The sequence below is a fragment of the Lytechinus pictus genome, chromosome 2 (genome assembly GCF_037042905.1).
Source record: "Lytechinus pictus isolate F3 Inbred chromosome 2, Lp3.0, whole genome shotgun sequence".
Taxonomy (NCBI): Eukaryota; Metazoa; Echinodermata; class Echinoidea; order Temnopleuroida; family Toxopneustidae; genus Lytechinus; species Lytechinus pictus.
In genome coordinates, this window is record NC_087246.1 from 47400335 (window position 1) to 47428146 (window position 27812).

The following is a 27812-nucleotide window of genomic DNA, read 5'->3' on the forward strand; positions in this document are numbered from 1 at the left end:
AGGCGACATTACAATACGTGAACGAGGATACTCTTCTAATTTGACGTTTCGCCGCGAACATTAACAGAGAATGCATCTCGTAAGTCAAATTTGTTTTGTTTTTTAAGTTTGAATTAGGGGCTAATAAGGATTTCGTTTCACATGTAACCATTTTTAATTTTCAGAATGAAATTTAGAACATAGATCTTAAACATTTTATCGAATGCATTGAAATATAGGATTTACAACGGCCGAAATTTGTGTAGGCATAAAGTAACTAACGTGAAAAGTGGTTTATGGGACCGTAGACTGGGAATCTTGTCCGTCTGTCAAGGGTCGGGCGTTATTCCCCGCGCGAGCTGGGCGGCGCGTGCCTCGGCTCTGCCGGCCGAGGCTGTGCTAGACCAAAAGCTTCGGTCTCTGTTTATGGTTGTTCCGCTGAACTACGTTGGACCCAATCACCAATTACAGAGAGACAGAACTGAAGTTCTAACTCGATCTGTACAGCCTACATGGGGAGACAATCTCCCACAAGTGACATTGGACTAATTTGGAGACTTGCTTTGCCTTTGCAAAAGGACAAAAGAAACAACACCAACAAAAAGTCAAAAGCATGATTTTTTTCCACCCAAAATTTTGTCTCACTGAGGTCAGAAGCCCATTTGTTTTGTGTGTGATTAACAACAAAAATCCTTATCAAAACAAAAGTAGACGGTGAATTTTTAAAGTAGACGGTGAAAAGGGGTAATTTTTCATGAGGAATCTGCTTATCACATTTTTATTTGCCGCCAAGGTAATCCTTTTGCAGCAAATGTAAACAAAGGAAATTGGTCTCCAAAACTGGAGACTGTCTCTGAAATTGGATACCCAAATTCTTTACAAAAGTCTCTGATATTGGAGATAATCTCCCACATTGGAGACAGTCTCCAATATTGGCCGTGCGCCTCTACTGACAGGGACTCAATGGCCATATTAATATTACCTCAGGCGATGTTCGTGCAGGCTCCACTTCACTACCGCTACACTCCGCTCCACCTACCCGAACATTGGGACCGTGAACCATTTCGGATATACCAAGTCACAAAGGTGGGATGGCAATCATGATAATCGTAAAAAAAATATATATATATATAACGAAAAAGATGATTGACTTAATATCTTACTCTACACCCGTATTTCACTCCGTTTCCATCCTCCGGTTATCCTCAAAATTGGTGATTTTGGGCCAGTATCAAATTCCTCACACGTATTATTCACGGCCGATTTCGAAACATTGTATGCAACGAACGTAGAGGGCAGCAACACACATCAGTGTGAGGAAGGTCCACTCGATACGGCTTTTGAAATCGGCCGTGAATAATATGTGTGAGGAATTTGATACTGGCCCAAAATCACTAATTTTGAGGATAACCGGAGTATAGAAACGGAGTGAAATATGGGTGTAGAGTAAGATATTAAGTCAGTCATCTTTTTCATTATATTTTTTTGGTTTAATTTTTACGATTATCATGATTGCCATCCCACCTTTGTGACTCGGTATATCGGAAATGGTTCACGGTCCCGATGTTTGGGTAGGTGGAGCGGTAGTGAAGTGGAATGGAGCCTGCACGAACATCGCCTGAGGAGTGAGGTATGGCCATATGTACTTTATGACTTATGTATTATAAGCTCAGATAAACCAGGGAAGTGGGAGTTGCGTGACAGCCGAAGCCCGGGCCGGGGGGGGCCACTTACATTGACTAGTGGATACCATGCGCGACCCCAAAAACACGTTAAAAGGATGTCTTTTTCAAGATAGGGCACGTTACGTACGTAACGTAATAAGGGTGTCAAAAACACTAAAATAATTTTTAAAAAGGGTATCTACTTTCGCTAGGGTCAAATTTGCGATGGTGTAAAAAATTAAGACTAAAAATAAAATGTCTTATAAAGGATGTACTTTTTGCCCCAAGAGTCAACACTACGTGTTTGGAGTACGATTTGCGCGAGTGAGGCTGTACTAAAACCAATGATGTAGGTAAAGGTAAAACCGACGACCGACGTCCATGACATAATAATTGAAATATCGCTGTATTTGTTTAGGGGTTCAATTCAGGGAATACTTGCCAATAGTATCGTTTTTTTTCCAATACTTGTTAAGGGTAGGGTTTCACACGCCAATACTTGTTAAGGGGTGCATTTTCAGAGTATGGAAAATACGTGTTTAGGGTGCTTTTTGAGACCTCATGGTCGTGCATGGTATCCACTCGTCAATGGAAGTGCCCCCCCCCCCCCCCCCCGGAGCCGAAGTAAGTCACTGTTTTTTTTTTCCTTTTAAGAATTAGATCTAAGTTTCTTTTTTCCCGTTTTGGTGCATTTCAGGCCAAAACAGAATAATGTTTATTTTGGTCCAGCTCTTTTATATATTTTTATGAAATAAAGTAAGCCTGAGTCATAAAATTCGATTATTTTGAAATCCGGTGTTCGACAGCTTTTATTCTATCGAACATCGATGCATCGAATTGTGGAGGCAGGGAAAATCAAGTCAATTTTTTTTGCTCCGGCCGTCGATGCACGCACTGCGACGGTATGCGCTGGAAGGGTACGCGTTGCACAAGCAGATGACAGAGCAAAAGTTCACTTGTATTTTCTATGATCACAAACACAAAAAAAGGGACTAATGCAGAATTCTTCCCAAAATATCTTAAACAATGATATTTGCAGATGACAACATAAGTTTAAAATGAAAATTAAAGACATGAATCACGCAGAGTCGATCCGAATGATTTTTGGTCAACTAGCATGAGCAGTCCGGACTCGCTTACACTACAGCCCGTCTGCAGCCCCGTTCACTCACTCTTGTGAAACGACAGGCGTGCTTGCCGGCAAAACAGTGCTCTACCAGTGCAGAGCACTGTAACTCGCCTGAGATGTAGTTGTTTATGTTTATTTTGATGATTGTGTGAACCATATGAAACGGCCGGCCAACGTTTGATCTATTTTTTTTTTTTCGATGCACCGATTTTGCAAAATCTGCACCGGCGCTCGATGACATCGATCGAACACCGATTATAAAATCGATTTGATGTTGACGGGGGGATTTTGCATTGTTAACCCCCCAAATGGCGTCTGCAAGATCGCGAGCTGTCTGTGTTCGAGGAGAAATTTTTTTGTTTTAATGTTAAAAAACTCCTCAAAACAGACGGCTGCCAGCTGTCTAAGGCTGTGCCTGCCCTCCCTGGCTTGATCAGGGCTGAGCCTCGCACCTCAGGTTGCTCTGTTCCTCAGTTGTTAGACCGAAATATTATTTCACTGGGCGCTAATGCAGTTTCGCACCGGCACACTTCGAGCAAATTTCCCCATCAAATGGCATTTGGAAATGCCCGGGGGGGGGGGGGGCACTTCCATCAGTAACAGGCGCTGGTCAGAAAATTGGGATCGTCCCAGTTTGTTTGGGACTGTCTCAGTTTTCAAAGATTTCTCGACACAAAATATCTAGGAAACTAAGTATAACTTCATTCTCCTGACTCAGGAGAATGAAGTTATAGACTATACTTAGTTTCCTACATTTTTTATGTGGAGAAATGTACCATTTTCAACATGTATCCTTTTAAAAGTATGCATGCAGTGCAAAACCTGTGAACAACTACAAACTGAATTTATTATTATTTTTTTATTACTTCTCCAGATTTCCAGATGATTGAATTTAGACCTTGATCATTTTACAATGAGTGAATTTAAGATACATCATCTCGTCAGTGAGCTGATGAAACACTTGGGGTAAGTACATGTACATCTAAACAAATTCTGAAGAATATTTTTCTTTACACTATCTAATTGCTTATGAAAAAAATAACAGGACTTCTTTTTGTAATTCACTATCCATATTGAAGTAAAATCCCGGTTTCTTAATATTTTTTTTCATCTATTTCAAGGCTGTCAAGATCAAGATGAACCATCGATAAACATGCTTCCTGTTAATGATCATGTGAGGGATCATGGAGACTTTGGGCTAGACCAAGGAACATTGTAGCTTCCTGATTTTGTAACTTTCATTTTTTATTTCTTTGCATAAATGTATGGGATTTCCTAAAAAAAACTATGCAGGAAACTTAATTATAAAGAAAACCTTTGCGGGGAAAGGTTCTTGAAACAGCCATTAGGATCTCTATAATTTGCCAAAACATCTCTGGGGCAAGTTTCACGAAGTATTTTGTCATTGATCGCCTCTGAAAATATTGCCAGCCAATCAAAGGCAATAGTTTCATAAAATGTGCTCATGTTCTCTTCTTTTCTGGCTGACTAGGACTCAAGGTCAAGAAGGTCCAGAAGTGTACACAGATCTCCTGTTGAAGAATGTCACTCCCTTCATAACCACCCAGGTATCCTCTCATGCTGCCAAGAGGAAGATTGCAGAGTTTTCTAGGTCACCTGCAGAATTCCTCAACAAATATGATGAACTCAAATCAAAGAAGTAAGGTTCTATGGCTAAATCACTTTAAGATTTCATTTGTAGAAATCAGATTTTTTTAGATTTAGCATTCTAGAACTGAAATTACTTTCTTGTCATTAGGGCTGTTATCGATAACGTCTTTATCGATAGTCCCGTCGATAATCGCTTGTTTTTGCCACTTAGCGATATCGATAACCTTTCTCTCGTTGTCGATAACACCCGCTATTATGCAAGGACACAGGGATTTCCCGCGATTTCACGGAATTCACAGAAACAGCCTTTTGAAAGTGGCTCTTCAAACGGAAAATCATGGAAAACATATTTTTCTTCAAACTGCACAGAACAGTTACTCCAAAATCTCAACAAAATATGAATACTTACTAGCCACAAAACACGATCTCACCCCCACTTTGCTATAATCATGACAATCCAAACATTGTGACTGCACTCGACTCCATTTGATTTAATCAAGAACATGACTAGCGCAAGCTCAATTTTAGCAAAGTACCAACTAACGTAGAAGGCAGCACACAACCGTGTGTTGCTGCCCTCTACGTTCGAAGATGTACAGCACGATATAAAAATGGCGGATAGGCGAAAGATGTTGACTGCTCAAAACGATGTCCAAAAAGCCCCAAAATTATCGATAAAACTTCATCCAACCCTAACATAATGCAAATAACGTGAAAGATGAGGATGTATTTATGCTAAATATGTTTGTGTGAAGATGTTATGTAACCATTTACATCCGTTGAACGCGGATTTTAAAGCGTTCTTGGTACAGTGGCAGATACAAATTTTGACCAACGCGAGTATGTGACATCGCTATAATGGATAAAAAATACGCATTATGTTCTTTTGTTGATAGTTATCGATTGGTAAGATAATTTTTAGCGCGATATCGACAGAGAATTTCCTTACGATAACAGCCCTACTTGTCATGAACTTGGGCATTGCTAATGTACTGCCCTTTTCCAATAGCTCCAATAGAAGTTTTTGAAAATTCTAAATCGTGGAGCCTTGGTGTAGTGGTTCTGACTCTTGCCTTGTAAACAGAGGGTCGTGTGTTCGATTCCCACCGTGGTCTGGCGTCCTTTGGCAAGGCGTTAATCCACACTTTGCCACTCTCGACCCAGGTGCTAAATGGGTACCCGGTAGGATGTGAATGTCATTGTAGCTTGTCCAGTACTGTGTGCGCCTCACAGGCGACTGACTGGAATACTCCCCAGGGAGTGGAGGATGTGCATACATTGTGTGTGGGAATGACTGATTGAATCCGATGACCGGGGTAATAATATATCTGTAAAGCGCTTAGACACGTCGTTCCGATGTATTAAGCGCTATATAAAAAGCGGATTATTATTATTAAATCACTTTATAACCTAACTAAGTGATTGATAGTTTCAGACAAATGGAGTAATGATATAAAAGACAGATGGCCATACTTAATCAGTATAAATAAATTCAACAAAACCGGTTCATCAAATTTGGTTGGAAATAAGAATGTCACACCATATTGAAGTTCATTGTGGCTTGTCACAATTTTCAGTGCTTTAGAAAAAAAAATCATATTATTCAAGTTAATACATGACTGTAATTTATGTTCCTGTTTTGTCCGGCAGCGTACGAGATTTAGATGCTCTGGTCTATCTGCTTTCCAAGCTGTCAGAAAATAAAGATGTGGTATCAACGCTCAAGGACAATTCTGAGAAATTTCTCATGCCAATGGATAAGATCAGTCTTCCGGCCCCTGGTACCAAGATGTCAGAGGAAGAAGTTTCAGAGGTAAGCCTAGTTTGGTTTGCTTAGTTCAGTCCATTCTTTGTTGTCTAAAAGTCTAATATGAAAATTGCAATAATGACTTTAACTATTTTACCTGATGTCTTGTTTATTAAATTGCTCTTTATAAAAAAAAAAACTTATTTGGAATTTGCTTTGCTACTCTATGCATGGAATATCACTTCATCCTATATGAATTTCTTGATGATCTCGTTATTTGAAAAATGATTGTGATTTAAGGAGAAAAACACAGTGGCCCACATACTGAAGTCGGATGTAATTTAAACCTGGGGAGCGTTTCATCAATATTTTCATCCGACAAGTTGTCAGATCTGACATCTTTCCATGATTTTGATTGGCTGAGAGGCACTGTTCCTATGGTAACTGTCGGATAAAATGGGACTTGTCGGATAAAACGTCCGACAAGTCCTTTCATGAAACGCCCCCCTGGTCTAAATTAGTGGTTTAAATAATGGATAGCCAATTGTGAGATGCATCTCTCAGAGTAGAAGTTCTATTTATCTCCTTATTTGACACTCGAATCATCCTTAACTGTCTGGGAATGAAACTAAGTTGTTTTCACCACTATTTATGAGAGAGCACTGTACACATAAAAATACAATAAATTAATTTTGGACATTTTGGGCTTCTCATAATTTTGACATAGAGTTGTAGACCATGGTTAAAGTTAAACTAGACTTCAGAATATGGACATGTGCATACAACACCGTTTCTTCATAACCTAAACCCTGTGTGTGTCTTTGAATTACACTAATGTAAAGCATCTGTTTGCTTGTTTCAGCTGCGTAACCAGCTACTGGCGGTATCCTCCGCTGCATCAAGCCAAGCTTCAGAGGTCTTCAGGAAGATGATGAGGGAGAAACAAGCCAAGAAAAACAGTAAGCCAGTACAGGCTTGATGGGGAATCATGTTTTATTTGGATAAGATGTGTGTGTATTTGAGTTTTGTCAGACGTGTATCAATCAGATATGATTATTTACGTCTGGGACCGACCTTTAACGTCACCATCCGAAAGACGTGACCAGGGCTCGAACCTCTGCATCAATTTGTAACTTCCCCGCATAGCTTGGATTACAGGCGCACGCCACAACGCCCAGTACATACCCTCACTTAATACATACCATTGTATGAGACAAAAAAAAACAGTAACAATGAAAAAAAAAAAAAACCAATGAGGGGAAAACACTCCTCAGACCTAAAACTGACTGCACACACACATTCCATTTAACCCTAAATAGACTGGGCTATTTCGACGCCTAAGAAGACTGGGGGGGGGGGGCTGATTCAGCCTCCCCTTATGATCTCGGCCGTCAATCGCGCGATCGCGACGAAAATTAGCACGCGCGTTACTCATGGCATTATCTACAAAACTATAATATCAAATTCTGCGAAAAATCTCAGTGCTCATTAACTATGCTAATTTATGCGTAAAATCAAAAGTTTGCTCTAATTAATAAAATAATGCCCCTCAAATGCTAATTTTTGTTTCACATACTCTAGATAGGCATCTGATCAAATTAATTTTTCAAAAATTTCAACATCACATTTATTTTCTTATGTATTCTTTTGTTTTCTAAATTTCTTATGTATTTCTTTGTTTTTCGACTTTTTGTTTTTTATTGTTTTTTCAATGGAAATTGTTGGGGACTTTATTTTGACCAGAAACAAGATAAAATTGATTTTAAGCAGTAAAAGGAAAATAATGATACATTTTATGAATTTTGGCTAAAAACACTATTTGCATTGGATTTGTACACAAATTCACGATTTTGAGTAATTTTGGGTCTGCATGCACTTACGAAATGTTGTGTAATTTCGGAACCGCGTACCTGAGGGTCACAGTTTTGGTCTCAAAAGTTGCGTGAGACTTGAAAGTAAAAAGTCAGCGAGCGACGCGGTAAAAAAATTTCGAGCGGCGGATTTATCGCAAAAAATGTCGAGGGGGGGGCTGAATCAGCCCCCCCCCCAGTCTTCTTAGGGTTAAATCAGCTTGTTGGTAAATGGATTTCTGTCTTTTCACAAGGTTTCTATATTCTTAAAGTAATGATATCTTAACTTTAAATTCTGCCATAGGGGGCTGAAGAACCAATTTTGCTACTTGTTAAACTACTGCCAAACAATGTTTGTATTGGGTATACTGTATCAGTGTGCATGCATTGGCCAGTCCATTGCCAGTCCATCGGTTTTCACCTAATGCTAATGGGTAATAGCATCCACATTGGTCTTTTAGTGAGGACATGTTCGACATATTTTTTGATGTGTTGGAAACTGTGTTGCCACGGTGACAGTATGTCATGGCAATAAGGACTGCGTCATTGGATGGGTGTATTAATCACCTTTCATGATAAGTCTAGTTCAAGAAAAGTTTTGTTTTCGAAATTGATGGGGCAAGCTGCTGTTATAATCTTCTCTTAGAGTGTCTTTCCTGATGTGTGGCATACAGGGTGTAGGCATGGTACCGTTACTTTGCCACACATCATTGGATGAGGATACTGGGTTTGTTTTTTTTTATGTTGGGCAGACCCCTGATCTGGGCTTCATACAAAAGTCGCAATCAATTCAAAAACTTTTAATTGCATATAATTTGTATTTGCCTCCATATAATTTTCAACATGCTCATTATCAGCCTTTTTAGAACTGTTTTGATTAGCAATTGATTGCAAATTTTGTGGTTCACACCTGTGGAGGGTCCATTTGCTTCTTAGTTCTCTCTGAGACTTATTTCATGGATCCTAAAATTGAAAGAAAGTTCTAGAAATGTATAAGAAATGTTGGCAATCAAGCCATATCAATTTACTAGCTTATAAAGTTTGTAACTTGAAAGATTTCAAGTTAAGTATATTTTCAGCAGATTGATTAAATCTTTCTGTCACTTTTCAGCTTCTGTGAACCTCCCCGTCCTGTCCCCTTGGGTTTACGAGCGACCGTTCCTCACGGGGGATTTCATCAAGGTGTCAAGGACTACCGTAGAGCCAGGTGTTCCTCTGGGTACCCTCCCTCTGGGCATGCAGGAGACAACGATAGTCCATGATCTGCTCACTGTCTTATTAGTAAGTTCAATATCATCTCCTTCCAGGTGTAGCCAGGGCAGACCTCTGGGTAGAGTAATTTTGTTCAGTGCTGAAAAAATGAATCTGTGAAGAATGAAATCATATTGTAGTAGCAGGAAAGCTTGGAAAGCAACCATTAATGGAAATGAAATATGTAACCTTACAAATGTGTGTGATTAAATTGTGATCACATGAATTGATGAGTGTATTTCCAGCATTCCAACATAATGTAGATGAGCAAGCATTCATTTGGTATACCTGAACATTTGCCTTTTACTGTTTTCTACCATCTATTTAGGGCACAGAAGGGAAATACATCCTTGTGAGGCCATCTCAAGACAGATCCACCACACCTCACACATTCCAAGTTGACCGTTCCCTGGACACATCACTTCAAGAGCTGGTCAATCGAATCCTTCCCATATGTAACAACTACTCCACCGTAATGCACTTCATTGAGGACAAGTCATCCTTTGAGTTTGGTGTCGTCAACCATGCTCTCTGTGGGGCTATGAGGACATTAGTCAAGGTTAGGGATTGGGATGGGCTGTGATTTAAAGACAGGAAAGAAATTTTGAGAGATAAGCAAGATTTCCTAGTGCGGAAGATTGGTTAATTAAGTATGCAGTTTATAAAGGTTACAACTGTGAATTCATGACTTACTTGTTTTAATGTTTTAATGGTATGGTATGGTATTTCATTTTCAACAAATCTTTTCCACATATAAAAGTTTGTGAATAAATTTAGGTAATCAATATCATGAACCATTTTACGTGTTATGTTAGTAAATAACGAATTAAAAATGGCACCAAATTATGTCTTTTTCTCACCATGCCAGTCTCTATTTCCCATGGAAAAAACTCCTAACAGCAAAGATCCATGCTAAAACTGAGGTCAATTCAATATAAGCTCAACTTATTTTGCATTTAAAACAAATACTTCTAGTCAGTGATCTGACCCTTATTCTTGGTAGGAATACAACATCTTAGTTGCCCAGCTGGAGCATCAGTTCAAACAAGGCCAGCTTCCCCTGCAGAGGTTTTGGTTCTACATGCAACCATGCATGCAGACCATGGAGATACTAGCATCCATATCATCATCGGTAGATAGGGGAGCGTGTGCTGGAGGTTCGGTGCTTAGCCTGCTGCATGAGAAGACAGTTACCATGATAGGGTAAGGTGTAGTGTAAGGTGTTAAAGTCAGATTGTCTTCAAGGGAGCTAGATTGCCAACTTTTGACTCTGAACTCGGAAAAGCAATGTTAATCCTTTGGGGTCTGTAAGATTTTATTAGTTTTATGTTAGATAATAGCCTCCAGTAGAAGTGTGGATGGCTAATTCACTTTATACATGTACCTCATCTTTCAGTTCTTGTTAATAAGTAAATGTGCAGGTGCAAACAAAAGCTATGCCCTCAGCACAGGAGGCATTACATAGGGGGCAACAGCCCTCCTATGATTGTGAAGAATTGACCCCCAAAAGAGGAGAAAGGAAAAAAAAGGAAGAAAAAAAATAAAAGGGAAGAAACAAGAAAAAAAAAGTCTCAAAAAAGAGGTTTGGGGTCACATAACTTTATATATATGGGGGTGTCATGGTCTGGGGACGTCATGGTCTAGTGGTTACGAAACTCGACTTTCAATGAGAGCGGCCCTGGTTTGAATCTCAGCCACAGCGTGTTTTCATTAAGCAAAAAATTTATCCACATTGTGCTGCACTCAGCCAAGGTGAGGTGAATGGGTACCCGACAGGATTAATTCCTTGAATGCACCAAGTGCCTTTAGCAGCTGGAGCTACAGCCGGGGTAATATATAGCGTGCCATTGAATAGGAAACTAGATAAATCGGCACCTCATAAATGCTATATATTATTATTTTTATTATATAATACCGATCAAGATGATCAAGAAAAAAATGAAAGTAACCTTTAGGTCAACTGCCCCAACCCCCATCAAAGTACCCTCTCACTGCCCCTGACCCCAACTTTATACAGTAGTTTTGTTTCAATGGTCTGAAATTAGTGTAATATTATTGTTATGAATTTGTTTTTGTGCACAGGGATATGCGAGCTCAAGAGCTTTGCCTGTTCCTAACCCAGTCAGCCTGTGCGCCATACTTTGAGATCCTAGAGAAATGGATTTACAAGGGAATCATCAAGGATCCATACTGTGAGGTAAGCATCACATAACTGGGCCCGGTGCCTAAAAGTTATGTTATGATATTGTTGCCATCCAATTGTGACTTCCATGGAGTCCATGAATTTGATCGAGTTGGTTCAAATTCATTCTTTCAAGGAAATCTATTCAATATTTATTTGTTTCAAAATCTTTTCCATATCGGTGATTTTGTATGGATATTTTTATGGTGGAAATAAATCTAAATTGAATTTAATTGGGTATAATTAAAAAAAAAGGGAATTCATTATAAAGTGGGGCTTGTTTATCTCTAAAAACAATTTTAACACACACTATCCTGCACCCCCCCTCTGTCTGTCTATTTCTCTCTCTCTCTCATACAAGTTCATGATTGAAGAGAACGAAGCCCTGCAGAAGGAGAAACTCCAGCAGGAATACAATGATGCCTACTGGGAACAGCGCTATACCATCTGCAGAGAAAGGAGTCCAATCTTCTTGGAGATGATTGCTGACAAGATCCTCAGGACTGGCAAATACCTCAACGTTGTCAGACAGTGTGGTGAGTAACAAGTGCATTACACATTTTAAAGATAAGCTGTCTTCTTCAGTTATTAGTTGGGGATTGGGAAAGCCTCTCTGAAGGACTGCTTGTGGCAGATTTAATATGCTACCAGCAGCAATATGCGTATTCATTGCACTATATCATTGATGGTTATGCAGTAGCTCATGTCTCTTGAGCTTGATCTCACCAATGATGTGTTATACTGCACTCGACAAGTAATGCAAGTGTGATTTTAAGTCTTATATAGCTTAGGACTGGTGTGTTGGCTCAGTTTGCAGAGCGTCTGTCTCACAACCAGGTGGTTGGGAGTTTAAACCCCGGCCGCGTCAGACCAAAAGACGTTAAAAGATGGCAGTTGCTGGTACCCATTTTGGCATTCAACAATCCAAGGGATAGAGCTACGTTGATCTGGTGCTGCCCAGTGGCTACCGGGCCCACCATTAATTGGGCAAAACAAGTTTTTTGAGGTTTTCTGTTCTGTTTTCTCTTTTGAACAACAAAATATGGATTTTCGATTTTTGTTTTTGTTTTGTGAAATTCGTTAGAGGATGGCAAATAATCAAATAACAAAAGTACTTTATGCATTCATTAATTTTGATTACTTCAGGAAAAACAAAAATTGTCTGTTGACGTGAAAATATGCCTTGATAGACTTAAATTATGTAATTTGTGTTAAAAAATAAATGTAATATGATGAATATCATTTTATTGACCCAAACATTGTTCCTTCCCTGGACAGGGCATGATCCAAGATGTCCAAACGCTGAAGAGATCCTGTATACACTGAAAGAGAGACAATACGTGGATCAGATAGACAAGGCATACCAGTATGCTAGCAAGCTCCTTCTTCAGCTACTCATGGAAGAGAGAGAATTAGTCCAGAGGCTTGGGTATGTGAAACCAATCGAATACTGTGCATTATGCCTTTGAAGTATTGCAAGAAATTTGCAATCTGTTGAAAATCAATTGCAGATCCCAAAGTCAATTACAAGTCTTGAAAGCAAGTACGTATTTACAATTGATTGCTGAAATCAGATATTTTTTCATCTTGTATCAATCATGAAGATTAGATTTACTTGTCATAGTTAATGTTTACTCATTTCATGCACCAAGAAGCTGATTATCATGAGCAAATAGTTGTGAAATAATAAAGGGCATTTATCCTTCATTTAGGGTAAATGGAAATCACTGTTTATGTTTGTATGACACCCTTAAAATATGAGATCTGCTGCCCTTGAAGTTTGAAGATGAGAAGAGGGATCTCTAAAATCTGTGAAAAATCAGAATTTATATAGGTCATAAAGGGTTTATTTTTATCACCTACCTTGTGGGTGTTTCATAAAGCTGTTCGTAAAGTTACACAAGATTTTACACACGACTGGTGACCTTTCTTGTGCCACAGTATCCCTATGTAGCTCACTTAGCACCTAAGATCATATTCCAGTCGTGCATAACTTTATAAATAGCTTTATGAAACACCCACCTGTTTTTAGGGGGCAGGGACATATCCAAACAAAATTCACAGTTACATCACTTCTCAGAATACCGAAATTTTTAAAGTTTTATTGGTGGTATAATTTTGGGACTTATAACACAAGTTATAACAGTATTTTATTCAAATTTTCATGATATCGCCCCAGATGGAAGTAAATATTCATAATGACAAGTGATATATATATATATATATATATGTCATAATGTGTGCAATAAACTTTTGAAATGTTTTAGATATATCTACCAGTTGTGGTAACAATCCAAATATCAGTTCGAACAGAATGCAGTGAGACAACCACCAAATAGTTATTTGTATGAATAAAATACATGTACAAGTGATTCTGATAGAAATTATGTCGAATCTGAGAAATTTACAAAACAAGCATGGCATTCAAGCTAGCTGTTTGGCCTTTTTGTCAAAGCAATGATAATACACTGTCCCACCTGTGCTGATCTGTGTGAGTGATCTTCAGTGTGGTAACTTTTCAGCAATGTCACATGGTTAGAGTAAGGAAAATAAACCAGACCTTCATCTACCATATGTGACAATTAACCTTGACCTGCAACTATACCTATACTTTAGTTTAGTTGTATATACATTCATGTATTTACAGTTCAATCAAGCGGTACTTCCTCCTGGAGCAAGGAGACTTCTTTGTTCATCTGATGGACATCACCGAGGAGGAGATGAAGAAGAGAGTTGATGATATCATACCTAGCAGACTAGAATCTCTTCTAGAGCTGGCTGTCAGGACCAGTCAGGCTAACTCAGACCCATTCAAAGATGATCTCAGGTAACTTTAATACCTAGTAGTTGGTTAACATCAAGGTCAGAGCTTTAATTTTTTTTTTCAAGATAAATTCTCAAGATAAAATTCTCAATCAATATTATGTTAAACATGAATGCAATTGTTGATATTTATCAGAAATTAGATGAGTATGACATCAGGTATTCCGAGTCAAGGTTAGTTTAGTAAGAATTTGTTCATTAATGAAACTTTGTATGAGATGGTTATTGGATATCACAAATGAAATGAATAACAAGGTTTTCATTAATATGATTTTTTTTTCTCTCTTTTAAAAAAATCATTCATCTCATGTAAATCAGCACTTTTGATATATCAAACTGTGTAATGCAAGCAAGACTGACAGATGCATTCCTTTTGTTTGCCAGTTAGCAAAAACAAAACTGAGATGTTGTGCAACTTTTACCACAGAATAAATTTTGTTAATTTTATCTAATGAAGTGTAGTTTTTTTAGTGCCTTGCAAATGTACATGTTTTCTTCATTTTTAAAGACACTGTGCTTCTTTATTATTCAACCGTATTTTATTAATGGAAAATATATACGGTCTATATTTTTCTGTTCATTGTAGAGTTGATCTCCTACCTTATGACCTCAACACACAGCTGCTTAGAATCTTGTCCATTGAATCCAGGCAAGAAAAGGGTAGGTATTATAGGGTCTAGTTGCATGTGCTTCAGTGAAAATTTGCTTACCGGTATGGGCAATTCCATAAAATAATCAACCTTTTTGTACATCCGACCCCCATTTTTCTCAAGTCTTACTTCACTTCATACACTGACCAAGTCTTGGTCATTTGAGAGCATTACAGACTGTCAAAAGAACAAGAAATCAGAGACAGAAAATTTCATGAAGGTCCCACATGTAGGGGGTCGGACAGACATATTTTATGGAATTGCCCTTATTTATAATTGCACTGATTACATAATAGGCGGTAGGTAGTTTTTTTTTCTGATGCGGGTAATCGATGATACGAAAAAAACATTTTGAGCATTGATTGTTTAATCTAAGCAGTTACTGCAATATCAATAGCGTGGGATAGGCCATTCTCATTATGTATTTGCCTGTGTGCTTGTGTGTTAAGCGGTATCTTTCAATTCATTCTTTTATCATTCAACCATCAAACTTTCTTTCATCCAATATTTGTATTGTTACTTTAAAACTTCAACAGTTACATGTATTTCTTTCGGCAGTTCCTCAGCTTTTACGGGATAATGAAGTACCTTGCATCAGTATGAAGTCCCACAGTGAATTAGCTGCCATTTGACAATTAACAATTGATAAATAATTTGAATAAAACAGAGTGGATATGATCTGGGGCCCGTAACACAAAGTTTAGCGATCATCGTAGAATATTTTTTAATGATCGATTGCACTGACTACAATGGACAATTAGTGTGAAAAGTGATGAATCGCTTACCTTTGTGTAACGGTACCCTAATTAGATGTTGGGAGTCAAAGGTCAAAGCTACAAGTCATATACTACGCGAAAATAGCTTGTTCCTATGATGAATGAACCACCCTTGAAAGATCAACTTATCTCTCTATCAACAAACATGCAATTAATGTGGGATGATCTTAGAGTTTTTACTTTGTCTTGGACTTGTCCTTCAAGTAACCATCTTTTTTCCCCTCATATCTTCTTTTCAGCCATGCTTCATGAAATGGACCCAACAGAGCTTAACATCTCTGGTTTAGAAGCATTTTCATTTGACTATGTTGTGAGGTGGCCAGAATCACTCATTCTCAGCAGAAAGGTATGTTATTATATCAGAAATTAGTTCGGACCATGTAAACTATGTCGTTCTAGCGGGGAGTACTGTTGTGTCTGATCCGGCAAAAGAGCCGAACGGGGACTTGGAATATGGTTATCTAACATATCTGTACAAAGTCACATTGGCCTTTATTCTGTAGTCCAGCTTAACTTAGAGCTGAAATTATGAAAAGTTGAAAATGTCGAATTTGTATGTTTCTTCTAGTTGCTGTATTCTTTCCCATGCTCTAATATTCCAAGACAGCAATGATTAAATCGAGCACCAAATATGCTCACAAATTGAACCTATTGTAGTCAATCTTGCTAAAAACCTCTGGGCTCTAATGCATCTTGATTGAGGTACAGATAAAATATATACACTGCAACAAACAAGTACAGAGTGAAGATATGGTATGAATATAGCTCTTACATTCAGCAATATCATTTTTTTTTCTTCAAATTCCCCTCCCCCAGGCTTTAACCAAGTATCAGATGCTCTTTCGACATCTCTTCTACTGTAAGCATGTTGAAAGAACACTGTGCAAGTAAGTAATATCAATGAAATTTTTATCTGAATTTGAAAAGTTTTTATCACATGATGTACATCAGCCATTTGGCATGATGAAACAGCAAAGTAGATGCTTAAAATTTTCATTCAGTGTATTATGAGATTATACAGTATCTCTTCTTTTGACCTCTTCAAAAGCATCTTAAAAGACATCTGTGTGATTATAAACCTTAACTAATTTTATGCCATTAACAGCGCTTCGTATCCTCTGGAAAAAGCGCATGTAAATTCAATTATTGTTATTAGAAAGTATTACATTTGGTAATTGAACTAGTGATATTACTACTTCATATTAGTGGCACAAGTCAGAATGGAGAATGATTCTGAGCATTGTATTGAACTGTATTTTCTAAGTCAGTTACTTCCTTATGTTACATATATTTCATTTTACAACTTTCTCTCTTTCTCAGTATCTGGCTGTTGAACAAGGAAGCGAAGCGGTTCACTCTCTATTCATCTCGGTGGTATGCAGTGGCCTTTGCCCTCCGTCAGCGCATGCTGCACTTAGTTCAGAACCTTCAGTACTACATGATGTTTGAAGTGGTTGAGCCCCACTGGCATATATTGCAAGACAACTTGAGAAAGGTATGTTTTCGTGTCAAGGAAAAGAATTATGCGTCCACCCATCGTATATGATTGCCAGAGGCAGTGGCATGTATTCTGAAGTACAACAACAGTATAACTCTGTGTTGAAATTATGGGAAGCAAAAATATATTTAAAAATCTCTGTATGGTTAAGGTCCCCCAAGTCTGCGCACATGCTTATCTTCGAAATTCTAGCAAAAGAAGATACACACTGACCACAAACTTTACACATGCAATACATAGAAAGATATTCATTAAAATATCCAAGTCAAAATGGTGGAAAAATAATGAATTTCAGGCATTTCATGTGACGGCCTCCAAAATGCAGCCTTTTTCATCAAAATCCCTGAATCGTGTGAACAGTGAATGGGTGTGCAGTCATGGGGCACCATTTTTTTTTGTTCAGTCTGAAAATTACTGGCCGAGGTTTTTTCCAAGAAACTCGTATATTTCTTTCAAAATTTTATGAGATTTTTGGCACACTTACTCATAAGAATATAAGGAACATTATCAACTGAAAATTTTTGTGAAATGATATTCATTTTAAATCTTAACTTAAATAGATGCGCAGACATGCCCCCCCCTTCATATATCGTATATTTCTTGTCTTTACCATTTTGTTTTCTCTTGCTTCCATGTTTAAGAAAGGTACTTCCTTCAGTTATCATTCCCAAACAGGTATTTATTTTATGATTTGAGTGTCAAATGAGTTGAGGAGTTGAACATGAACTAATAGAGATTTGTGCTACAATTGGCTATCCATAGTTCAACCCTCCTGTTTTCTTTCTTGCCAACTGAAGAACTATTTTAGGGATAAATTTTAAACTTGGCCCAAGGATACATAAACTAGGGGTGATGATGACTCGAGAATTATAAGGAATACTAAGCTCAAGGCTCAAAGCTTACAGATATCAATGAAATATTGTGTTCATGCAAAAACTAAAGAAATGTTTGAGGGATCAACTTTCAACTTGGCCTAAGTGATGATGATGTGATAAAGTTTTAAGAAAAAATTGCAAGGGTAAGAGTTCACAGAGATCATTATAAACATTTTTACATCGAAATATCTAGTTCTTGCAAAAACTGAAGATCTGTTGAAGGAATCATCCTTAAACTATGGCTCATGTACTGTATGCATATGTGAGTGAAATCAGGTTTTGAGGCAGTGAGGTCAAAGATCACATTTGACAATACATTAAAATGCAGAGTTATTGCTAAGATCAAGGGATGAACTTTAAACTCGGCCCATGCATTCATGTAGGAGTGACAGAGATGTGGATAGATTTGGGGGTCATGAGGTCAAAGGTCACAGAGACTACATTTTTAAATGGTTCATTCTTGTGATGGTTGAAAAATTGTTTGACAAAGAGCAATGCCGTAAAATAATCAACCTTTTTGTACATCCGACCCCCATTATTCTCAAGTTTTACTTCACTTCATAAACTGACCAAGTCATGGTCCTTTGACTTGAGAACATTACAGACTGTCAAAAGAATAAGAAATCAGAGACAGAAAATTTCATGAAGGTCTCACATACATGGGGTCAGACATACATATTTTATGGAATTGCCCCAGATCAACTTCGGACATTGCTGAAGTATGCATATGGGAGTGACAATGATCTGGTCAGCTATTGCAAGACTATTACAAGTAGTCTTTTTTTTTTTCATTGTGTAAATCTTTCCATGTATGTTGTAACCTTTTTATATTGAGTGAGAGAGAGAAATAGATAGTTATTGGTTGTTTCCCCCCCCCCCCCAGGTGTCCAACATCGATGACGTCTTGTCACACCATACTGACTTTCTGGATAAGTGCCTCAAGGATTGTATGCTAACCAATCCAGACATCATTAAGAATGTCAGCAAGCTCATGCTTGTATGTGTCACCTTTGCCAACTGCATACAGGTAGGTCAAAGGTCATTGAATAGGGTAAATCGCTGATTAGTCTAGAATCTGTTTTGTCTCGTCCCGTGTGGTCTAATCCTTGTTCATATACCACCAGTTTGTCTAATAAACACGTACATGCACACGTCATGGGCTAATGTCAACTTAATGGGCCAGATGCATAGAAAGTAGCAATTGCTTCTGCTTGGCGTTTGCTTGATTTCGTATGCATTAGCAAATGTAATTGCTAGTAAACTCAAGATATAGCTAACTGCTCTTGATTTAAGATGATATAATTTTTTATTTTTTTCAATCAAAATTGAATAATACATGTAGTTATATGGGAAATATATGGTAGAGTTCATGCACATGACCTAGATATTTCTATCTGATACTCCTTTTCTTCCTTTTTTCTTTAATTTTATATTTTTTCCCCCTCTTGTTTTACTACAAGAAGAATCATGGAGGGGGGGGGAGGTGGAGAGCAATCAGGCCCCACCCCCTGTAGCCCCATTGAGAATTGAGTATGATACACAAATCATGCCATGTTCACAGGTTTTCATGGGGTAATGGCTAAATCTATAATTTTTTTTGCCAAACCTCATCTGACCTAGCAACAGCCATAAATCACACATTCATTTCTGTCTCAGTGGTACGATGACTTGTGAAATTATCTAGCTATAAAAGGCCGTAACAGTGAATTTTAACTTTATATACAGAGAGTTACACAAACGATGAATGTTGATGCAGAGGTTAGCTTGCTTGTCGATGCTAGTACCCCACCAAAGAGTGATAAGGATAGGGATAAGCAGGACTCTGAGAGAAGAAGAACAGTCACAAAGGTAACAAGTTTAGTGTGGTGTGCCTTACTGGGTGATTTCAAGTCTGGTGTTGGCCTTGGTGTTAAAATTTGGATTGCTTCCCCTAGCTCCGAAACTTATTCAGAGATTGTAAAACTGATCCAGATCACATTATTGACATCTCAACAACTAGTCAGTGACTTTTCGCGACCATCTTCATTTTATGTTTGGTGTTATTCGTGTAAAAATTGACCTAACACCAACACCAAAAGGTCAACACTGGTCTTGATATCACCCACTGACTAGGCACTAGTAGTACTGCATTTTAAATACAATTTGCACTTAAATTATGATTCAAACTAACATTTATACTCTGAAATACCCCCCAGAATCCCTCAGAATGACAGTCGGTATTTTCTGAAGAGGGCTATCTTCATGTTCAAACAATTAATGAGTCCACTCTTCAAACAGTGGACTCATGAATAAAAAAGCGTACTAAACCATGGCAACAGGCGTCAATTTGGCGCACTGTGACAAAAGCATGCATCAGCATTGGACATGGTTTAATATACGCAGTAAATAAGCGTAATTTATGCAGGATATCTGTATAAACCATGGGTTCAACTGATGGTTTTAAAAAACCACCATTGTGAATTCGGACCATTATGTCTGCTGAGCCTTGTCAAAAGGCTACAAACCCACATTAGTTAGAATTATTAAATTATTATGACTTAGAACAAAAAATATATATTACAATTTCATATCTTCCTCTCTCTCTCTCTCTCTACAGGTGGTGAGTGAGCACATTGAACAGATCAACGCCAGCGACGACTTTGCCAACACCGTCCACAACTTTGATTCCAACTTCTCGTCGCTTCTCATTTCACTCCTCGACAAGTTGAGCCTGTTCAGCACGGCCAACTGCGAGCACAACATGATGAATATCATCCATAGGTTAGACTTTAACGGTTTTTATACGGTCAGGCTTGAGAAGCTTGCTGCAGAGAGGAGCATGGCCGCCCATGGAGACGAGGATTTGATGGATGTAGGTGGGGCGGAAGCAAGATAGACAGACCATTTCTTGATCTAGGGCCTATTTCATAAAACCTGTTATAACAATGAAAAGCTACTGAAATCCTTCAGTCTGATTGGCTGATAGTAAATCTGTTTAAATTGTGTGCATTTGTTATTATAACAAGTCTTTATGAAATGGGACTCGGGAAAACTGGTTGTAGCTTATTCATAACTTGAATTTTTGCATTCCTGTGGTATGTATACTTCAGTATTTGAAATAGAGCATGGGCCTTTTTCAGAATACAAAAACAAGCATCACCAAATTTATGTTCCAATCAAATGGCTTTATTTCAGTATAACAAATGCTTGTACAACAATCTTGTTCAGCAACAAACATTTTTGAAGGATTCTTGTCATGATGAATTGTTTGCGTGATGTTGCTCATAGCAGTGACAGTAGTCCAGGTCATGGCCTTCTCTGTTTGATGATATATATATTCAAAATGGAAATCGGGAAATATGAATAATGCAATGACACTTGCATGATTTTTTGGTTCCCTCATAAGCACAACCGTGTTAACATGTGACAATGTGGGCCACAAAGTGCCTCCGATCACGGATTTACGCATAGGCACAGCATGTTCATGCAGTATTTACGAATAGTTCATGCACCGTCACGTCATTCACGTCGTTGTCATTCATTGGGGCATACAGTCGGACTCCATGATGATTTGTGAATTTCCGTTTGTTACAGCCAAACTGCGCATGCGTTTTAGGCGTAACCTATTCACAAATTTGTGACATGTGTGCCCCACGTAACTTGGCTCGACAAGGTTGCACACAGTTTATGAATAATTAAAAAAAGAATTCTAATATTTTGGCACTGAACTTCAAGCATTACCTTACACTGGTCTGCGTATTTCATGACATGGTGCTACGTGACAGTATTTGATGCGCAAACTAGTCGTGAACAAATCGGGTCCCCAAAATCATGTCATAAATTATGACATACAGTATGTGAGCAGCTCCCCCATATCATGTAATGGAATGTTTCATTTTGTTGAAGGAGTTGAAAATTTACAATTTAGGAAATCTGATGGAGCTGCTCTTTTTGACAATTCTTTGACAAATATGCATCCAACCTTCACCAATATTTTCATTTTTCTGCTTTCAACTATTCGTCAGAGGGCTTGTCAATTCCGAGCCAGATATATTTGTACAAGTTTTTAAAGGCCTAATTTGCACATTATACGTTTTTGTGATTATTTCTATGCATGTCTTCTGAGAACAAGTCCACCCCAACAAAAGATTGATTTGAATAAAAAGAGAAAAATCCAACAAGCATAATGCTGAAAATCTCACAAAACAGTTACAGAGATGCCAACTTTTGGAAATCAGAATTAGGGAGGATTTGCAACCGACACCAAATTATGTGCGCGTAGCGCACATCTCGAGCGCAGAGCGCTCGACCCTTGCGGCCGGGGTCGAGGGCCCGCCTTAGGGCCCTGGAAGCTCTGGGTTTCTAGATGCTCTCTGGTGCAATCTGACCCTTATTTTGGAGCATTTCACATGTTTTTAAAAAAACATTGTTCCCACTTTTTTGACATAAAAATAAAAATATCAAATATGCATTTTTACATGTAAAAAAAATGAGGGGACAATAGAAGAAAAGTACCTGTTCAACTATAATAATGAGGAATTATCCTCTTTATTATTATTAAAGCGCGGGTAACGTCTTCCTCCTCGCTGGTCCCTTGCTTGGTGAAATAAGTCAACAGGGTACTAGTGGAGCTCGAAGATCTCGTCTTCGCAATGTCCGTATGCCGTTTGCTCCCTACGTGCTTCCGAATATCATCACGACCTCCGTGCTCAACTTTAATGTCCACGCTGCAAATTGTGCAAAATGCATGGTAGATTCCTCTTTCCGAATACACGGGTACTGGAGACTGTATTCAGTCTTATACTTCTGAGACCATTTCTTGGTCTTTTTTTGTTGATTTTCCGCCATTTCGTGTCAATATCAACCCATCAATACGCCGAAATCACACACCGATATTCCATCGCACGACTCGACAAATCCAGCGGCCGCGAGCGCACACGCCTCGCGAAGCTAGCCAGGCCTACCGGCCTGGTGCACAGTGGATTCCCGTTGGGCATATCACATGCACCAGCTTTTCGCTGCTCCTTATTTGTCTGCCTTTCACACAGAATTTAGTAGCAGCGAAACGTAATGGAGTTACTACATGCTAAAGTTAGCAGACGATACATGTACTTCCAATCCAATTTGATCAATGCAAAAAAAATTGTAATTTCGGGAGGATAAGGATGGTAATCGTAAGGGCGGGAGTTGGGATGAATTTTCGGGAGCCTCCCGATGAAATCGGGAGGGTTGGCATCTCTGCAGTTATATGCATATCCTGGTCGGTATGCAAATGAGGTAACTGATGACGTCATCCCATCTGTCTCACTATTTTGTATTTTATTATATGAAATATTCTAAGTTTCTCATTGTCAAGTGAAACAAATATTAATTCCTCCCTGAACATGCAGAATTAGCATTATTTTTATACTATGGTTCAGCCAAGTTGGCCTTAATTTTCAAATCGGTAAAAAAATAGAAATATTGTATAATTCTCACAATAAAAAACAAAAGAAATAGTGAGAGACATCATTGACTGTCTCATTTGCATGTCACTGAGATGTTGAAATAATTGTTTTGTGAAAAATAAGCGAAACTTTAAAAATGTCATAACTTTCTTATTTTACATTCGATTTTGATTAAATTTTCAGCATTATGCTAGTTTGATTTTTCTCTATTGATTCAAATCCACATTTTTCTGGGGTGGACTTGACCTTTAACCGATTTGATGCACACATTACAAGAAAATGATATATTGAAAATGGTTTTAATTGTACCTTTTGAATATCAACATACAAATCATTTCACATCACAATTAGATTTTCATCAAAAAACATTTTTAAGGCAAAGATAATATGGTTTTACATCCAGCTCTAAATACATGAAAATGTTCATGGCCAGTCAAAAAATAGCTGTCACTTTCGATACCATATTAAATGTATGTCATTGTAGTACGTACAGAAAGGTACAAGTTTTGATTTCTTTTAATATATTGATGGGAATTTTTCTTATGAATACTGTAAAGTGATCAAATATTGGCAAACAGAGGGGTAGTGAGAACCCATATGATGTCATGGATGGCCAAAAGGGCCAAAGTTAAGTGTGAGAAATATAATATGGCAATTATAAAAAAACATAAAGAGAAGTCAGAAATAGATCTTGCTTCAAAAATATGAACAAACACTGTAAATACATGTATAAAGCTAAACTTCTGTTCAATTTTGCATTTTCTTTTCCACAGAAGCTATCATATTGTACAATATGTATATTGACCAGTACTTTTGTAATTATTAAAAGGCTTTATGAAGCTGAAACAACTGCAAGAATGTTGTGCTAATGTGTGCCTTAATAGTGGCAAGTAGTTTCTTGGGGGGGGGGGGGTCATCTAACCACTGTTACCTCACTACTTTACCCCCTTCAAATTTGTATGGTCAGAATTTTTCATGGCACTGCAGGGAATCGCAATTCGCTCCACATTTTTGAAAGACTGCTATGCCTAAAGTGAACTATAATATATTTTTATATACATGTAGGACTGTACATAACTTAATAAGTTGATAGCTTTTTTCTTATGACCAAAAATGCTATTCAAATGTATAAATCAAAATGATTCCCTGCATTGCATTTCGGTTATGAAAAGAGAGCTGGAAATGAATCAGAGCCTGAGCTCTCATGAGGAGTAGATTACATTGTGCTGGTGCGAGATAATATACTGAATATATTGAATCGGACATTCCTTTTTCGGACCAGAGACTTCTTATTTATTAAACTTTAAATGACACCTAGACAGATCCTTGCCATTTGATTGGTTGTTTGATATCGATCATTCAGCCCATTTTACAATGACGTCATCAACCGTGCAATTTTGGATCCATTTTTTTTTAATCGTGCAACTTTGGATCCATACGATTTTGTCCATTGCACGTGACAATCAACAGACCGAGCTCACACTGCATGAACATAATTATTTTGCATCGAAATTCACACATTTCATATGCAATAGAATCTATTTTTAGGTGTCATATAAACCAAATAATAAATGTTCTTATCATTCGTGCAATGGACAAATTACTTCATTCAGTGAAAGATGAAACGAATGATCCATTCAACTCTGCTATGCCTCGTTGAATGGATCATTTCATCTTTCACCTCGTGAAGTATTTTGTCCATTGCACGAATGATAAGAACATTTATTATTTGTATACTATTCCATGATGATCAATGATGACTATAGGAAGTATCTTGCGTCGTAAGGGGATGAGTACACACTTATCTACTCAACAGCATCAGACCTACTGATATCAGTATCTAGGAGTTGCATTGCATTGCACAAACTTCATCTGACTTCAACACATGCACACAAGCATAAGGCAATTTGTAAACAGTGTTCAATATTGAGATGGTGTCACGTTTTGCGTTGAGCAGCGAGCTGTTTGAAGAGTTGCCTCAGTTGTCTCTTCCTGTCATTGTGGCAGCCTACAGCAAAAGAAAAGATTGAAATACATTTCAATTCAGCAAGAAATTTTATTCTTTCGCTTGAAGTCAACTAGTCAGAATTATGGGAGAAACCCATCACTAATTGCAACATGATTTATTTCACCACAGGAAAATCCCCTAAAAGTCCCCCCAAAAATCCAAGTACGAGATATTGATGCTAATTAGCTGTCATAAAGGTAGCAAAATCAGATTTTCTTTGATGCATGTTTGCATAACATGCAAATAAGGCAGATATGTTCAGTTTTCCTATAAAAAAAAAACCCAAAACAATGAAATTATTTATCATGATCAATGGTTAAAATTATCTGGATTATTTCCCTGAAACTATAGTTTCTTGCCAAGCTTAGATTTCTTGGGACTTTTAGTATGATCCTTCCTGAAATGCACTGCAGTGGAATAACTCATGTTGTAATTAGTGGTGGGCTCAAGCTCTATATTTACTGGACTTTATTCTATACTCGGTAAATGAATCCTATTTTATCCAGTAAAAATATGAAAATATTTAACAGATAAACAAGAAGTTGGAAGAGTGAATATCCACTTACTTTGAATCTAGCCCCTGATCACTGGTCTTCCTAATATGTATTGATTTATTCACAACCTTGCCACTAGAGGCCTGGTTAAAATCTGGCAAACAAAATATTTTCAATTTTTCAAATACCGGTCTCATTTAATGAATGAGAAAAAAAGACTTCTGAGCCCATCTGATATTTTCTATTCTAAATAAATTTCACTTCATATAAGGAAAGCCAGCAACATCATTTATCATCTATGAATACACATTTTCCACCTGTCAAAAAAAATATAGAGACATGTGAATGATCAATGATACACATGCACAAGCGTATCGTCTCTGAGAATTCTATGGCTGGAGAATTACTTTATCAGATAAATTGCGGTGTTGCTGACTTTCCATACCTGAAGTCGGCTTTTAGGTTCAGGTGGGTGATTCATAAAGCTGTTCGTAAGTTAAGAGCGACTTTAAGAATGAATGGTGAACCTTTATAACGCGCTAAATAATAACCACTGAACATTTAATGGTGATATCATTTACCACAAGAAAGGATCCCCAGTCGTTCTTAATGTCACTCCTAACTTACGAACAGCTCTGTGAAACGGCCCCCAGTACTTACCCAGGAATGTATTTGTTGAGTATGAAGGAGGACTGATACAGTCCACACCGCCCTCTTCAGCCATGACGGGTCCATCGTCCCACATCAGATCAAATCCTCCTATCCGCTTCTCTTTACCCGTCATCCTACGGGGAAGGAGGCAAGAATCAGATGTTGATACAAAAGAAAATGTGGGGGCTCAAGGCACATGGAGGCAAACAGTAAAGCAAATTATCGCTAACCCATCATGTGTTTTCACCCTCTGATTGGTGTAAACATGACTCTCAAACACACATTAACAGGGTTCCCAGCTTTTCATGAAAAAACAAAATGACCTGATTTTTCCCTGATGAAGGTTATTTAAACCCATTCCCAGTATCGCATGTTTTCTAAGTTCATGTAGTGAATTACATGTATAGAAAAAACAATATGTAAAACTAATTAGTACAATTACACAGGCTCCATAACCACCATAACCAGTCATTCAATGGATGTCGTCTTGATATGCACCGAAATATAAAAGAGTCTGACGACTACCGTGCTTTTGACTTTCGGGCCAATCAAAATTCCCTGATTTAAGGTATTTTTATCATATTCCCTGATTTTTCCCTGACTGGAAAAAAGTAAAATAATTTTCCATGATTTCCCTGCATTAAGCAAAATGTCAAGTTCTCATAACCAAAATGTAGCTAAGAAATAATAATACTAGCTATTTTTTATATGGCGCTTTTCCCATAATGGCCCAAAGCGCTTTACAGCATATTATTACCCCAGTCATTGGATCATTGCATGCCTGCATACAATGTGTGCACCTTCTCCACTTCCTGGGGAGCATTCCAACAAGAGTTCCAAGACTCAATTGCTAGGCATACTACATAGGCTTTCGCATCCTTCTGGGTACCCATTTAGCACCTGGGTCGAGAGTGGCAAAGTGTGGAGTAACGCCTTGCCAAAGGACGCTAGACCGCGGTGGGATTCGAACACACGACCCTCTGTTTTCAAGGCGAGAGTCAGAACCACTACACCACGGCGCTCTTCCACAAAGGAAAGCATGAGCAAAGGCATTTCTTCTTTGCAGCCTAATAACACAGGGGTTTGCCCATGCATGTGGTTGTGTTTGAAGCAATGCAAGCAATTGCCATTGTCATACCCCTATAAAATATGGATTTTCATTTTTTTTTTTTTTTTTTTAATGGTATCAAATTCCCCG

At 38.0% G+C, this 27812-nt stretch overlaps 2 protein-coding genes across 4 annotated transcripts in view; one reads left to right on the top strand and one right to left on the bottom strand.

Annotated features, from left to right (window-relative positions):
• LOC129254138 (gamma-tubulin complex component 2-like) lies at positions 1-24310 on the top strand. Of its 2 annotated transcripts, XR_010292632.1 has the most exons (20): positions 2-79; positions 3647-3738; positions 4265-4432; positions 6034-6196; positions 6993-7089; positions 9092-9261; positions 9560-9790; positions 10235-10434; positions 11314-11428; positions 11775-11949; positions 12692-12842; positions 14061-14240; positions 14823-14896; positions 15902-16008; positions 16479-16549; positions 16983-17157; positions 18919-19062; positions 19761-19883; positions 20632-22233; positions 23259-24310. XR_010292632.1 is itself a non-coding variant. In XM_064094969.1 (19 exons), the coding sequence occupies exons 2-19, from the start codon at positions 3686-3688 to the stop codon at positions 20908-20910; spliced, it is 2676 nt and encodes an 891-aa protein (XP_063951039.1). In that variant the 5' UTR covers positions 1-79; positions 3647-3685; the 3' UTR covers positions 20911-24310. The 2 variants fall into 2 exon arrangements, 1 of the variants encoding a protein (XP_063951039.1); XM_064094969.1 differs by having other exon boundaries at positions 1-79; positions 20632-24310.
• LOC129254134 (probable tubulin polyglutamylase TTLL9) overlaps positions 21179-27812 on the bottom strand; it is a 19602-nt gene continuing 12968 nt past the window's right edge. The window contains exons 12-13 of one of the 2 annotated variants that reach the window (XM_064094970.1): positions 26624-26748; positions 21179-25469 (exon numbers count right to left, since the gene is read on the bottom strand). In XM_064094970.1, the coding sequence (XP_063951040.1) occupies positions 25399-25469; positions 26624-26748 (196 nt within the window). In that variant the 3' untranslated portion in view covers positions 21179-25398. The remainder of the gene's footprint in view (positions 25470-26623; positions 26749-27812) is intronic. The other variant, XM_064094971.1, reaches the window with a different exon arrangement.

What these genes read in the sequence shown, in the direction of transcription:
- LOC129254138 (XM_064094969.1), top strand. Translation starts at nt 3,686, where the DNA reads ATGAGTGAATTTAAGATACATCATCTCGTCAGTGAGCTGATGAAACAC. An exon ending in GATGAACTCAAATCAAAGAA is followed by an intron (nt 4,433 to 6,033) that starts GTAAGGTTCTAT and finishes TTTGTCCGGCAG; the next exon opens with CGTACGAGATTTAGATGCTC. An exon ending in CTATGAGGACATTAGTCAAG is followed by an intron (nt 9,791 to 10,234) that starts GTTAGGGATTGG and finishes TATTCTTGGTAG; the next exon opens with GAATACAACATCTTAGTTGC.